Source organism: Protomyctophum parallelum (genome assembly GCF_964188405.1).
Source record: "Protomyctophum parallelum genome assembly, chromosome: 9".
Lineage (NCBI taxonomy): Eukaryota > Metazoa > Chordata > Actinopteri > Myctophiformes > Myctophidae > Protomyctophum > Protomyctophum parallelum.
This window is the reverse complement of record NC_139706.1, coordinates 26,137,705-26,153,767: the sequence shown is the minus strand read 5'-3', so window position 1 is coordinate 26,153,767 and position 16,063 is coordinate 26,137,705. Positions and strand designations below refer to the sequence as shown.

At 41.8% G+C, this 16,063-nt stretch overlaps 1 protein-coding gene across 1 annotated transcript; it reads left to right on the top strand.

The window, feature by feature from the left end:
* The first annotated feature begins 6,664 nt into the window (after positions 1–6,664).
* On the top strand, positions 6,665–13,944 carry dusp14 (dual specificity phosphatase 14). Its single transcript, XM_083772726.1, has 2 exons — positions 6,665–6,955; positions 12,221–13,944. Exon 2 carries the CDS (start codon positions 12,312–12,314, stop codon positions 12,939–12,941), a length of 630 nt encoding a protein of 209 aa, XP_083628852.1. The 5' UTR covers positions 6,665–6,955; positions 12,221–12,311; the 3' UTR covers positions 12,942–13,944.
* The last annotated feature ends 2,119 nt before the right edge of the window (positions 13,945–16,063 follow it).

Sequence of the window (16,063 nt, the reverse complement as noted above, 5' to 3'; positions counted from 1 at the left end):
TGGTTAATATTGAACATATTAGTTTGTGTGGCGTGTGCCACTTTTCACTATGTGTGTGGTACTTCCACCTATGTGTGTGTGGTTTTAAATCTACCATTCAAGATTATTGATTTGGAGAAAGAAACACAAATATACATTTGGTTACAACCTAATCATCATATTTACACATTTATAACATATTTATGGAATAATGCACATATCATATGAATATATTTACCGCTGGCCTCATGCTGGTCTCTTTTATCTTGTCACGGTGGTACGGTGTAGAATCTAACTTCCACTTTCCATCAACAGTGTACTTAGACCAAAGAGAATGCCTTTGCAGCCAATCAAATGACAGGGTCAGTTTTTCTGCCCCCGTCCTTTAGCCAATGAGAAGCCACAGACACCTTTGCCTGTGGATTCTGACATCAGCCCCTCGCAACATGCTCCTATCACTTCCTGTCAAGTGAGCTGCTGCTTATCTCTAGATCAAATGTCTAGATTAACTTGGTAGATCATTACATTCTTATATTATCTAGGCTTTACTAACCCAGTATAATATTGGTTACATTTAGAACACATTTTACTCAATGAAAAGAAAGAATTACCAGACCATGGTTTCTCCCTCTACATGTTCTGCTCAGTTTCAGAGTCTCAGATGTCTTTCCTGCCAGGTCATAAATCCCTTTGTTCCCTTGACTGGCACTGATAAGGATTTCCACAACCCCCTACCAATAGTGGCTGCTTTCATGGAATGTGCAGTGAGAGACCCTCAGTTCTCCCTTGCAGTCTTCATCAGTGTGAAATAGTTGATCAATAATTATGACCTAAATATATTTTACTACACTTCTGAATAACACATCCTTGCACATCCATATATAACTCGACACTCATACACTTATACACATATAACTTTGTAGTACACACTTATACACTTATACACATATAACTTTGTAGTACACACTTATACACTTATACACATATAACTTTGTAGTACACACTTATACACTTATACACATATAACTTTGTAGTACACACTTATACACTTATACACATATAACTTTGTAGTACACACTTATACACTTATACACATATAACTTTGTAGTACACACTTATACACTTATACATATATAACTTTGTAGTACACACTTATACACTTATACACATATAACTTTGTAGTACACACTCATACACTTATACACATATAACTTTGTAGTACACACGTATACACTTATACACATGGGGTGTAAAGATATAGTAACTGCATCGAAAAATCGGTTTTAATTTCAAGAATCGAAGTATATCAAAATGAAAACAGCAACATTGACTATGCATCGTATCGTTTTGCAATGGAAATAATCGGTATCGAATCGTTTTGCTATGCATTTAATCGATTGCATCAATACTACATTTTTGTGCGTGGTATTTAGCAATTTTTTGAAGACAAATTAAAAAGAGGGGTTTAATTACTTAATTTAAAATAATGTCAATGTATTTTAAATAGTTATACTGTATCGATTTCAAATCATTGAATCGTATACGGATCGTCATAATGAACCAATATCGTCCATGGATCGTATCGTCAACCATGTATCGTGATACGTATCATATCGCTGTTAAAATGTAGCGTTATTCGTTACATCCCTATACTTTGTAGCCTTGCATGTACACTGGTTTGTTACACGCCTATACTTTGTAGCCTTGCATGTACACTGGTTTGTTACACCCCTATACTTTGTAGCCTTGCATGTACACTGGTTTGTTACACCCCTATACTTTGTAGCCTTGCATATACACTGGTTTCAGTGGTTTGTTACACACCTATACTTTGTAGCCTTGCATATACACTGGTTTGTTACACACCTATACTTTGTAGCCTTGCATGTACACTGGTTTGTTACACCCCTATACTTTGTAGCCTTGCATGTACACTGGTTTGTTACACGCCTATACTTTGTAGCCTTGCATGTACACTGGTTTGTTACACCCCTATACTTTGTAGCCTTGCATGTACACTGGTTTGTTACACACTTATACTTTGTAGCCTTGCATATACACTGGTTTCAGTGGTTTGTTACAGCCCTATACTTTGTAGCCTTGCATATACACTGGTTTCAGTGGTTTGTTACACGCCTATACTTTGTAGCCTGCATATACACTGGTTTGTTACACCCCTATACTTTGTAGCCTTGCATGTACACTGGTTTGTTACACCCCTATACTTTGTAGCCTTGCATATACACTGGTTTCAGTGGTTTGTTACACGCCTATACTTTGTAGCCTTGCATATACACTGGTTTCAGTGGTTTGTTACACGCCTATACTTTGTAGCCTTGCATGTACACTGGTTTGGTTACACGCCTATACTTTGTAGCCTTGCATATACACTGGTTTCAGTGGTTTGGTTACACCCCTATACTTTGTAGCCTTGCATATACACTGGTTTCAGTGGTTTGTTACACCCCTATACTTTGTAGCCTTGCATGTACACTGGTTTGGTTACACCCCTATACTTTGTAGCCTTGCATATACACTGGTTTGCAATGCACTTTATATTGGGGCTAGCCAGGGCTGCACTTATAGATTGCAATTAGTGCAAAATGCTGCAGCACGCCTTCTGACAGGCACAAGAAGGCGTGACCACCTTTCCCCCATTTTAGCTTCACTGCACTGGCTCCCTGTTTGTTTCAGGATCAAGTTTAAGATTTTATTGTTTGTTTTTAAATCCCTTCATGGGCTAGCACCTCCTTATATTTCAGACCTTTTAAAATTGTACGTCCCAGAAAGGTCGTTGAGATCAGCAGACAAGCTTCTGCTGGAGGTCCCGAAGTCCAAACTGAGACTTAGGGCCGATTCATACTCCTATTTTACCGCTGTTTCGGCGTTGTAGTGCCGAAATGATTTCGGCTCGTCAGAAATTTTCAGTAGCACCGAAGAGCCGACTTTAGGACGGTGTCCCCCCCCCCCCCCCGAACCTCAAATGACGTCAAATTGTAGGCTCTACAGTGCCGAACCGACTTTTATTCGGCTCTAAAATAGGAGTATGAATCGGCCCTTATAGGGAGATCGTGCCTTTTCTGTAGCTGCCCCTAAACTTTGGAATGAACTCTCTGTGTAAAACTGTCCCCCTCTATCCCTATTTTTAAATCCCGTCTTAAAACACTCTTTTATTCCCAAGCTTTTACCCCTGAGTGAGATATTTTTATTTACTTTTTGTTTTACTGTTTGTTTTGTTTTTCTCCACCCTGTTGTATATTTGTGTCTCTATAATATGTTTTTTTATCTTTGATGATTTTGTGCACTTTTATTTGTGTTTTTTGTTATGTTATGTAAAGCACTTTGGTCAACTCTGCTGTTTTTAAATGTGCTCTATGAATAAAGTTGGATTGGATTGGAAGCCCTGGCCGTTGTGGAACAACTGACAGCTGTGCAGTAGTAGCAAGATATTAAGTATAACCAATAATTCTGCCTGACCACCACTTGAGCACAACAAAGCAATGAGACAATAATTCGCAGACAGGTTTGGCATAATAAAGTCTACTCAATAGAAATAATCTACACACAATCTACTGTTCAGGTCATTTTAATATATTTTAAATGCATCACTCACTTTGTATATTTGCTTTTAGTTTAGGCCTCATCTGCTTTTTTATCAGCAGACCTGCTGAAGCAGATATTGCGTTGTTTGAACTTTTCCGTGTATTGGATGCTTTGATTTGTGGTTAGTGATCCTACAGAGCATTGATTAAGGGACAGTAGCCTATACCCAATGACTTTGTTTTTACTTCCAGCAATGACATTTTATTTGAGGTAGTGGCGTATAGGCCTACAGGCAAGGAGTAGTAAACTTAATTATTTTACAATATGGCTAATGTTATGAAAGCATTGGGTTTTATTCTCTCAACATGAAATTAAGCCTACAGAATTTCAAAAAGAGAAGTATTTAATTGTAAATGTATATAATTTGATTTAGTAGGCCTAATGCTCGACCATGATACTCTTTTTTACTCTTTATTTTCTCTTTTTTGCACTTTTGCAATCACTTTGTGTTTTGCTGTGTTTGCTGTTTGATGTTATATTATTTGCTGCTGCATTGTCTGAAGGAAGCCAAACAAAAATAAGTTTTACTCTTATGTAGGCCTACCTGTACAGATGTAACAAGATGTAACAATAAAGTAGTCCTACAACCTTGAACCTTGATAACGCTAAGAATGGACAACAAAAATCCACTTCGATTCAAGGTTGTAGGCTACTTTATTGTTATTGTTATCTTACAGGTAGGCCTACATAAGAGTAAACTTATTTCTGTTTAGCTTCCTTACAGACAATGCAGCAGCATGATAGCATAACATTCAAAACAACAAAAACACAGCAAGCACAGCAAACAAAGAATAAAGAGTGCAAGAAAGAGCAATCTTTTTTTTTTTTAACATTGCAACAAAGCTGGTTAGCAAACTGCCCTCCCACTCTGGGCGTTTTGGTGTAGAGCACATCAAAGCCTTCTACAAAAACCTTGGTGTTTGTAAAGATGATTTCAAAATGGCAATGGTAACAACCGAGGAGGTACTTAAAAAACTGAGTGCCCTCCAACCCCACAAGGCCACTGGCCATGACAATATCCCCTCCAAATTTCTCAGAGACTCAGCCTTTTCCATAGCTCCAGTCATCACCCACATAGTTAACCTCTCCATCAAACAGGGACAGGTCCCCCAAGATTTTAAACTGGCCAAAGTAACCCCCTTGTACAAAAAAGGGAGTAAATTAGAACCCGGCAACTACCGCCCTATTTCTATTCTAAGCTCCATCTCGAAAGTGATGGAAAAAATAGTCTATGAACAGGTTGAAAAGTATCTTGCCACTAATAAATTGCTGTACGAGTTCCAATCTGGTTTCAGAACATCCCACTCCACTGACACATGCCTCCTCTATTTGAGCGACCACATCAAACACGAGGTGGACGCTGGAAAATACTGCGGCATGGTCATGCTGGACCTCCAAAAGGCTTTTGACACCGTGAACCACTCCATACTGGTTAACAAGCTTAAAGCTATTGGTTTTGATAGCACATCAGTGAGCTGGATGCAATCCTACCTGGAGGGGAGAGAACAGATGGTGGAGGTGAACGGAACACTGTCCCCTCCCCTCCCAGTGAGCTGTGGCGTCCCACAAGGAAGCATACTAGGGCCTTTACTGTTCCTAATATATGTTAACGACATGACTTCAGCTTGTGACTGCAACTTGTTCCTGTTCGCAGATGACTCAGCACTGCTGGTCTCGGACAGGAACAAACTGCAGGTTGAAAAGACCCTCAGCTCTGAACTCGGTAGAATCTGCACCTGGCTCGCTGATAACAAACTATCCTTACACCTGGGAAAAACTGAATCCATCCTCTTCGGATCAAATAGTAATCTCAGCAAGGCAGATGGCTTCTTGGTTAGAGTGGGTGACAATATTATCACACGAAAAGATCAAATTACCTACCTAGGTTCCATCCTGGAGGCCAATCTTTCCGGTGATAAGATGGCCACCAACGTAATCAAAAAAGTCAATCAAAGAACAAGATTCCTTTACAGGATCTCCTCACTGGTCAGCAAAAACACCTTGAAGACCTTAACAGGAGCCCTCGTACAAGGTTTCTTTGACTATGCATCCACCTCTTGGTACCACAGCACCTCAAAGGCCCTTAAAACAAGGCTCCAGACCTCCCAAAACAAACTGGTCAGGCTCCTACTTGGCCTCACCCCCCGAACCCACCTCACCCCTGCCCACTTTGACAGGCTGGGATGGCTTAGGGTCGACGACAGAGTACAGCATCTTGCAATGGGTCTGGTCCACAAGATTCGATACACCACCAAGATACCCATGTACCTGTCTAAATACTTCCTTAATGTAAACGAAGTCCACACCCACAACACCAGAGGGAGTGCAACAAACCATGTACAACCCAGATTCGGCACAAACAAGGGACTAAATTCTTTTCGCTCCTATGCCACCAAAATGTGGAACGCCCTACCAACAGTCATTAAGACATGTGAATCCCTTGACTCCTTCAAAACCGCTCTCAAAGGGCACCTACGGATGGCTGCAATTCGAAACTGGCCTCTGTAAAATCTGAATCCCCCCACCCCCCCCACCCCCCATTTTCCCTCACTGTATATTGTATCTTTTCCCTTTTTTGCTTCCCATATGATGAATTCCTGTTCTGTACTTTAGCTACATAGAAATGTCTATTTGTATGTCTCTAAATGTTTGTACGTCTTTAAATGTTTTGATGAATTGAACAATGTGGACCCTGTTGTAAACAAGTGTAATGCTTAATTGGGTCGTCCACTCACAGTTGACAGTCTTTGTATTGAGTTTGTGCTTAAAATGTACTGTAAATTCTACAAACTGTTAATAAATATTTCAATCAATCAATCAATCAAAATCAAAGAGGAAAAAAGAAAAGGAAAAAAATCTTGTGACTCAGTAGCCTATGTGTAGGCCTACACAGAGGCAGACAGGCACTCACCACTCAGGCACTGACAGGCAGTGACAGTGTAGAAGTATAGCATCTCTAGCTGTTGCGTTGAGCAGTGGGGAGGCGCTTGATACCCCCCCCCCCCCCCCCCCCCCCACCACACACACACACACACACACACACACACACACACACACACACACACACACACAGTGTCACACCACCTCAGTAGCATCGAACAGTGTCCTGCACTGCACGCCGACTCTGTGTCTGTGATCGTAGCCTACTACGCAGCGTGGACATATCGATGGCGCGTTCATTGTAGCCTGTTGGCGTTTATATTTCGTTATGTGCCACAGTGTATTCTCCGGAGCTCTTTTATTGTGTATTTTATCCGCCGATAGATAGCCTAGGCAGCTGTCCTCCTACCTCCAGCAGCCAACACATGCCCACCGGATTGGTGCGTGCGTCAAACTCGCTTTGAAAATCACAACCTGAAGTGAGCGTGGTTTGGTAAGTTGAGACCTTTTACAGTCTATGGTTGAGACATGATGTCCTTGCATTTGATGTAGACTTAGTTGCATCTATTGTAGCTAGCTCTATATTTGATTATATATAATAATAAAATAATCTTCTTTCGAAGGTGCATTGTTTTGCATTAGGTTAAGTCAAATAAATGATATTGGGAAAATCAAGTCTCATCGATGGCATTTGATGTAAATATTATAGCTTCTCAGTATGCTAATTAATTCCGTATAGCCTGTACCACCGTCCAATTTCGATTGTGAACTTGGACAGACGGACATCATCCCTATAGCTTGAAGGCTACGAGTTGCGCGTGCTTAGTTGAAAAGTCATTATAGCCGCTATGAGTATAGGCTTATAGCTGTAGGTTATAATAACCTATTAAGTTGGTGACAAATTGACAATGTTACAAGAAAATATTAAATTAGGCTACCTACCATTCCATATAGAGGCAAATCCTTCCTGTGATCAAGTCAACCAAAGAACAAGATTTTTGTATCTCCCCACGCACTGGTCAGTAAGAATACTTTGAATACTCTGGGCTCCATTTTGAGTGTCAAATTGTCCGCTATGATGTGATGTCATAATTTAAGAGATGGAGGTGTGACCAATGTCATTTTGCTATTTTGCATGCGGTACTTTGCTCTCAATGCGAATTAGTCAAGGTGTGTTTTGGGGTCACCTGCATCAACCCAATCAACGTGGCAGGTGTCATTCCCTTTAAAAGTCAGCTGACCCGGTTATGCGCAAATTGAGCTTTGCTTAATAACATGCGTGAGTGGGGGGTGCAGGGGTCTCGACACTACAGGCACCAAACCCCTAGGTCTCTTTTCCCCCCTTTTTGCACTCCAAGGAACAGCAATGTCCGTATGTCTGGTTAACGTATGTGACAGCAATATCCTGTGTGGTTAACCTATGTGTGGTTAATGAGCACCAGTATAATGAGTACCAGTAGGGGCGCTGTTGTGCCATGCAGAAACAGAGAGAGAGAGACAGTGCTGCACTGTTGCCTGCTAATGAGAGAGAGAGAGAGAGAGAGAGAGAGAGAGAGAGGGGGGGGGGGGAGTTTCACCACTCGGTTCACACGGGTGTGATTTTCTTCCCACACACAATGGTGTACAAATAACAATGACAATACACTCATGTGGAGCCAATTACATTCTGCACGCATGCAGGCACATATATACATGACATGACTTTGTCACGTTTGGGTTAAATTACAAGATTATTCCTATTGCACTGCTTTCCATTCCTTTGTGCCTCAAAAGCTTCCTAACGAATATGGAGAATTTTACATAAAAAAAAACTGTGTAAACAATTAAGCAACTTTACAGAAAAATAAGCCAAAAGTCGCTTATAATACAGACATGGCAACACTGCTGAGCAGGCATGCATGGCTCTTGTGTCAAATCAATTTCTAGGAATATTTCAAGGAACTGGTTATCCATACTTCAATGCCATTACCAGTAGGAAGGTTAAAAAATGTGCAACTCTCCCAAGACACATGTTTATACTCTCACAGGCTGCTGTTGTAAATTAATATGTATGTATATATATATATATATATATATATATATATATATATATATATATACATATTAATTTTTGTATATTTTGTATATTGTATATTGTGTATATATATATATATATATATATATATATATATACACACACACACACACACACACACACACACACACACACACACAGTATCACTCATAATTGCAAGAAGGTGTCAGACCTTTTAATGGTTGATGTCAAAACAGGCCTCCTCATGTTGAATTTGGCATCCACATTGCAAAGGCATTATGAATCCACTACGGCATCCACAAAAGTGTCCATGTCATGTAGAGTTAGTTTATCTCTTCCTTAGTCATGAGAGGGATAGCTGGGATAACTATAGCTGTATAGTTGAAGAACGCTGCTGTCTTGTGAAAAGCACAGTATTCTCATTGCTCCTTGGCTCCTCCATCCATCCATCCACCCATCCACCCATCTTCAACCACTTTTCCGTAATCAGTGGTTCTCAACCTGTGGGTCCCACTGTGGACCCACTGTGGCACCCAATTACGTCATAGTAAATGTAATTTGCCATTGACTTGGCCAGAAAGTTTGTACAGAAGAACTTGTTCAGTAAAAAGTCCATATAGACTTGGCTGCCACAGCCACATGACGAAATAATATATAAGAAATAGACGATCTACAAGCACTAAGAGCCACTAAGCAAACAGAGCATGCATGTATAGTCAGGCACTGCAGGCAGCCTCTTGCTGATCAGTGTTTCCGTGTTTTCAAATATGCTTTGTGGCGTGTCAATAAGGAATGAGCTACTAACTACTCAGATCGGGTATCCAGGTCCCACCTCTAGTGTTGGAATGGAGGCAGACGTCCGGTCACTCCAGTTTCTCTGCAGCTGGCTCACGTTTCCATGATAGCAGAGGTGGAACTGGACTCCCGTGGAATCTCCCCACAGAGAGAGACGAGCAGACATGACGAGAATTGGGGGAATCTATCAACTGTCAACAGGTGGGGCCACCTGTTGACAGTCAGACATCCACACTGATTAGTGGGTCTGCATTTCAGTAAAGTGGAGGGAAAGTGCATGACGTAAATGTGGCTGCATCGAGGCAGTTGGTATGTCTTCTAGGCCTAGAATCTAGGAACAGAACAGCAGAAGTCTATACAGTAAGCACTGAAGCAGTGAAGGTATTTTACTCAAGTCAGTGGTTCTTAACCTTTTCTGAATCAATCTCAAAAGCATTCAGGTTCCATTCCATTCAATGTTAAGTGGTCAGATGATTGGGCAATGTGCAATTTTGGATCAATGAAACTAACATAACTTGAAAACTATTGAAAACTTGTTTTGTTTTTTTCAACATAAAAAAATAATCCATGACATTTTCTAACATTATTAATGTTATATTCTCATTAATCTTAGTTCTTTTGCCAATTATTGCACTTGCAATACCCTCGCGGCACACCAGTCATCCCCGGCCAACAGGTGGGGAACTGTTTCAGTGATGCAATTAGCCTGCATCCTTTAATAAACTCACTAAATTGAGAAAGGACGCAATCATGTCACCCTCCGGTGGTCCTGAGATGCAATACTGTACTCAGTACTGCACTCTAATGTTGTTGTCCCTTCTGAACCCTATAATTTATTCACAATGTTGGTTTTACGGAATTAATTTGAGAGTAAATGTTTGAAAGTGAGCTGCAGTATCTCTGCCAGCATACGGTACAGTAGATGTTTCTGTGTGTGGTGGACTGGTAGCCTTGGCACAACTCCCCTAGCTCATCTCCTCCTCTCTCAGCAGCCTCAGCCATGCCCACAGGGTATAAATAGCCATGTGGACGGAGCAAATCTCAGCAAAGCCAATGCTGTGGCACATCAGCACTTTGGAACGGGCCAGGGATTATTCTGTTATCGTCCCCATCTCTCTGATGTTATGGCCAGCATAGTGCTACCGAGGGCAGTTGCTGCAGCAAGTAAAGAGTTGGCTCATCTTTTGGTGCACTACCAATACCAGATGCATTCAAATATGTTTCCAGCATTCACGCTGTAATAGCATTTAATTTCACAAAATGCAAATAAAATGTCGTTGCGTCATAACGTTCCCCACTTGTGAGGAAAAGATATGCTTGTGTTATTATTAGCAGATGTGAAAAGTTCCACTACTATCAGCATGTTTTTAAAACTTGTATTTGTCAATTACCATATTTCAAGGAACAGCTGGTTATCCATACTTCAATGCCATTACCAGTAGGAAGGCTAAAAAGACATGTGCAACTTTCCCAAGCCACATGTGTTTACTCTCCCAGGTTGCTGTTGTAAATGAATACCTATGTACATATATAGAATGCACGCACGCACGGTGTGTGTGTGTGTGTGTGTGTGTGTGTGTGTGTGTGTGTGTGTGTGTGTGTGTGTGTGTGTGTGTGTGTGTTATAGATACACAGGTGGAGTAAGGTTACATTCACAAAGTAGCAGGGGCGTTATCTTTTTATAACGTCAGTGAGTGATCCCCCCCCCAGCCGAATTGTAGCATGGACTGGACGAATATCTTCTTGGCTTGAGGTGGCTTCATCATAGTAGTCAAATGGAAGTAAAGCCTGTACTGTACTGTATGCAACATTTATACTCTCTACCTGGCAGCAGAACAAAAGCCACCTTATTAGCATTTGAATGAATACCTGTTCGCCCAACACCTCTTCGCTCAAGCGCCCCCCACCCCCCTAAAGGTGTTTGACTACGTGACTAGGGGGAGGCGATATTCAGTCTTCATTTCAGTGGGTGCATATTTGCTTATTATTTTGCCAGTGGGTGCACAAGCTACCACGCACCCCCGGAGTTGACGCGCCTGCAAAGTGGGCATGTCACTCAGTATTTAATGGGTAACATATGTGGCGGGTGCCAATTGGAGCCGAGACAGCACAATATTTTGCCAGCCTTTGTGCCTCCTTTTTGGGCACCCCAAGTTCTTGAAGACCTCTAAAACCAGTCTGTGGGTATGTCCCCTAGGCTACCAAATATAAAAACAAATAGTCTGCACTTACTGATCAGACGTTGCGGAACGAATGGGTGCAAGCTGTGCTGTGTGTGTGTGTGTGTGTGTGTGTGTGTGTGTGTGTGTGTGTGTGTGTGTGTGTGTGTGTGTGTGTGTGTGTGTATGCCCCCAGGGGATCTGAGCTCATTATGGTAAAGGGAGGCAGATCAGTATGCGGTGGGTCCAGTGTGTCTTAATGGCAGATTCTCTTCTGATTTCATTCCCTGTACGTTATAAAGAAATACAAAAGTCCTTTGATGGCATTGTGAATTACACAGTAGTAGTCAAGTAAGCCTTTCCGAGACATGAGGCCCATAGGGCAGGAGCCTGCAGAGAACAGCACCCCCTGAAACTTTCTATACACCCCATGGGTAGCTGGGTGGGGTCTCAATTCCCATCTAGAATCAGAATCAAAATCTGTTTTATCATGGTTGTACAGGTGTAAAGCAGCTGGTGAAATATTATTTTCTGTACATGCTACCCACCTGAGGGGCAGCCTAGGCCCACTAAACTCTAATACAGAAGTCAATTTTGATTTGTGACAATCGTCATTCAGCGCCACTTTGTAGCTTCATGTCATTGGCTTTCATTGAAAATGTATTGTAGGCTTTGTTGGCGCTAGTGTGAACACCATAACACTGAGGCAGGGTTTTTTCCTTCATCGTTGTATGTATGATATTTAGATCTGTCCGTTTGTGTGTTTCAGGTATATCTGGAGATGTCCTCAAGCCACTAAGAATCTCCCAGTTTTCTTCTCGTTGCTTATTCTGTAGCATTCCAGCCCAATCAACTCTTCAATGGGTTCTCGCAGCCAGAGCTTTTTCCACCACCACCATCACCACCGCAGCTCTGTAGTGCCCACGGCTGTCCCGAGGCTTCTGGCGGAGAGTGGCAGTCTGCTGGGGGGCATTGCACAGATCACCCCCAACCTTTTCTTGAGCAGAGGCAACGTAGCATCCAACCGCAGCCTGCTCCTGTCCAAGGGAATCACCTGTGTGGTCAACGCCACCATCGAGCTACCCAACTTCAACTGGCCCCATGTGGAGTATGTCAAGGTCCCGCTGGCAGACATGCCCCACTCTCCCCTCTCCTTGTATTTCGACAGCGTGGCCGATAAGATACACAGCGTGGGCCGTAAGCGGGGGGCCGTGCTGGTGCATTGTGCAGCAGGGGTGAGCCGGTCGGCCTCCCTGTGTCTGGCCTATCTGATGAAGTACCACCGCGTGTCTCTGGCCGAGGCTCATGCCTGGATCAAAGCCCGGCGCCCCGTCATCAGGCCCAACGGTGGCTTCTGGGGCCAGCTCATTGAGTATGAGAGAAAGCTGTTTGGCAGAAACTCTGTTAAGATGATTCAGACACCTTATGGGGTCATACCTGATGTCTATGCGAGAGACCGCAGGACCCTCGCTCCCTACTGGGGCCTGTGAGAAAGGCCCTGGTCAACAGGGAGTCGGATGGAGGAGTCAAATGAGAGGAGATGATGATCACCTCTGTTGCATTTTAATCCTGTTTTCTTTGGGCTGCAGGTCTGTGCATGTACCCACAGCCAGAGAGGCTACAGTGAGATGCGTGTGAGTGTCTGTGTATGTGAAGCTTACTTAATTAATCCTGGAGCATTTAGATGGTAGGAGCCTAAATAATCAAGACACATTGGTTGTCTATGATACCAACCCGTTATCTCTGAGAGGGATCAAGGCCTTTCAAGACCAGATTCCTGACGCCCAAAGGAATGACAGGACCACAAGCGATGCCACATACTGTACCACTAGAGTAGTGACAGCTGCTGTGCATTCCCTGGCTTGACTTTCCATTGGACTACAGAGGATACGAGTACTCTGTGAAGGCGTGACTAAAGTCCTTTTCTTGACGTGATGTCATGTGATGGTATTGTGCCAGTTTTGCGGTTAACTTTGATGTGATGGGCAGCAAGTAATGCTCTCAATCCATGGTAGCATTTAAGATACTTATAAGTGTACAGAAGAAAAATATATAAAATATATATTAACTAAAAATGTTTTACTGGACTGTATGGAGGGTAACGAATAGTGGGTTATGAACTGTGCAGTCATGTGACGATACTACACTGTAATGGATTGTGAAATGGTGCTGCTGTTCAAGAAAATATGTCAACCTCCTCCAGCACATCAACAACACTATGATACAGAGTAGATGCTTGGAAGAACTAACATGGTTTCTGTATCCTACAGTTTTTTGCCTTGTTTCAAGTAATGTGAGGTTCTAGATCTAGAAAGAGCAGTACAGTGAGATAATACATACAAGTAACGATGTCTTCTATGGGTAAACCGTTCACCAGTTGTGGTTTTGAAGAGTTTAATGAATAGCTTTTTTTGGGTGGGGTGGGGGGGCTTGGCTGTAGCAGGGGAGAATCAAGTCTTTGTTCTAGGCATAAACTGTAAGCTTATGCTTGATTTCAGATGCCACTGTTTGTGTTCAAATTTGATTAAAAAAATAAAATATATTATCAGTTGTTAAGTCTATGTTTTGTCTAATTGAAAACATGTATCGCCATAATGGTAACGCAATATGTTTAACCCCACACAGTAAAATGTGTGGGGACAATAATCAATAATAATCTTTTAACACAATGTGGCTACATCGCTTCTTACAGCAAAAAAACAACATTGTTCCAAACATTGTCTTCAGATGTCATATCATTCATTTTCATTTAGGGTGGCTACAGAGCAGCAGGGAATACAGCAGACGATGAGTGCTTTATCTTGTGCCGTTAAATCTGTGTCTACACAGTAAATACAATTACCCACAGACAGGCCTACCACAATGGGCCAAACTTTCCACCATTTATTTTCCAAATCGATGAAATCTCCCTCTACTTCCTCCTGCTTTCCCTCTGTTCCAGTGTGAGTTAATGTGAGTATTATGCATTTGATTTTGAGGGCATAGCCGAGCTCTAAAAGTAAACATCCCTTAGTGGCACCACAATTTCATTTTTGACTTTGAGCAATGTGTGTCCCTGGCTGGGTCCGTCCAAGCACGGAAATAGCGTTAATTTCTCAGACCTACAAGCACACAACGTGTTGCCGTGCAAGTACAGTACAGTACTACAAAGAACAGCACAGTACAGTACTACAAAGTACAGTAAGTACTACGAAGAACAGTACAGTACTACAAAGTAGAGTACAGTAAAGTACAATACAGTACAACGAAGTATAGTACAGTACAGTACTACGAAGTACAGTACTACAAAGAACAGTACAGTATAGCACAGTACAGTAATTCCAAATACAGTGCAGTACCACTCACTTCAGATGGGTCTTTTTTTAATCACTAAAGCAGTGAGCCGAGCCATTGACATCATCCTCCACATCAGAGGCAGCATCATAGGCTGGTATTCATTCATTGTTGGTGTAGAGCATGCAGAACAAAGTGCTCTGATGAACTTGGAGGTGTCATTACTGTACTTACCACGTCACCACTTTTCATAATAGGTCCTCACTAATGTTCATGATAAAATACCACAATTTTTTCTACTCGGTCTGTGTCCCATAGGAGGGCTGTGGGCGGTTCAGAAACCCGTCCACCAGTGACATCATCGATGGGGAATCCAAGCAGGCTTTCTATTCCTGAAAAGTTGCAATGCGATAATGGAAGGCATCGTTCTCACGATAATACAAATCTATTTAAAAATATATCTTGTTTATAAAAATATGTGACTAACGATGATGTCACTGGTGAACGGGTTTCTGAACTGCCCACAGACCTCCTATGAGACACAGACAGAGTAAAAGAAATCGTGGTATTTTATCATGAACATTAATGAGGACCAATTATATGAAGAGATGTTGAAAAGTGGTGAAGTGGTCCTAAGCATCATCTTTTCAGCAGGATGGGCATGTAACTGAAAATCTGGTGGGCAACTGGGCATTTCAAAATTTGTGAAGAGTGTGAAGGGGTCAAACTCCCTGAGATTCTACTCCCAGTCCCCACCACTTCATTTTAAGTTACAAAACAAGTGCTTTTGTGAACCTAGCTTCTCCACAAAAGTATTCCAAATGCTTTGCAAACAGTGAAAAATGGATCACTGCAATATGGACAGAACTCTATTTCTCTTACAGTATACGTATCTATCTATACAGTAAACTAAATATATATTTTTAAATATGTATTTTTTTATACAAGGTGGAACCCTCCTGCAGACATTGTCATAGTAACAAATGACTGGGTGAAGGTGAAGAACCACTTTGTATGGCCAAACGACACTGACAGCAAATGGAAATATGGTAACCTTGGTAACAGCCACTGAAGGCAGTGCCACTGTTAACTGATGACTATTGACACTGAAACAGCAGCCTCACACAATAATCAATAGATGCTCAAAGACAAGGATAAAATGAAGAGCTAAGAAAGAGGAATATATTGTATGAAGTGCTACAATATAGACAATAAACTTGCCTTTGGGTCAATACTTGTCTCACACATATCTAACAGAGAATCTATTGTATTTTCACAGTAAAGGAGTTCGACCATGGGGGAATGAGAGAATTTATTTTAGCCATGTGAAATGTGTCCA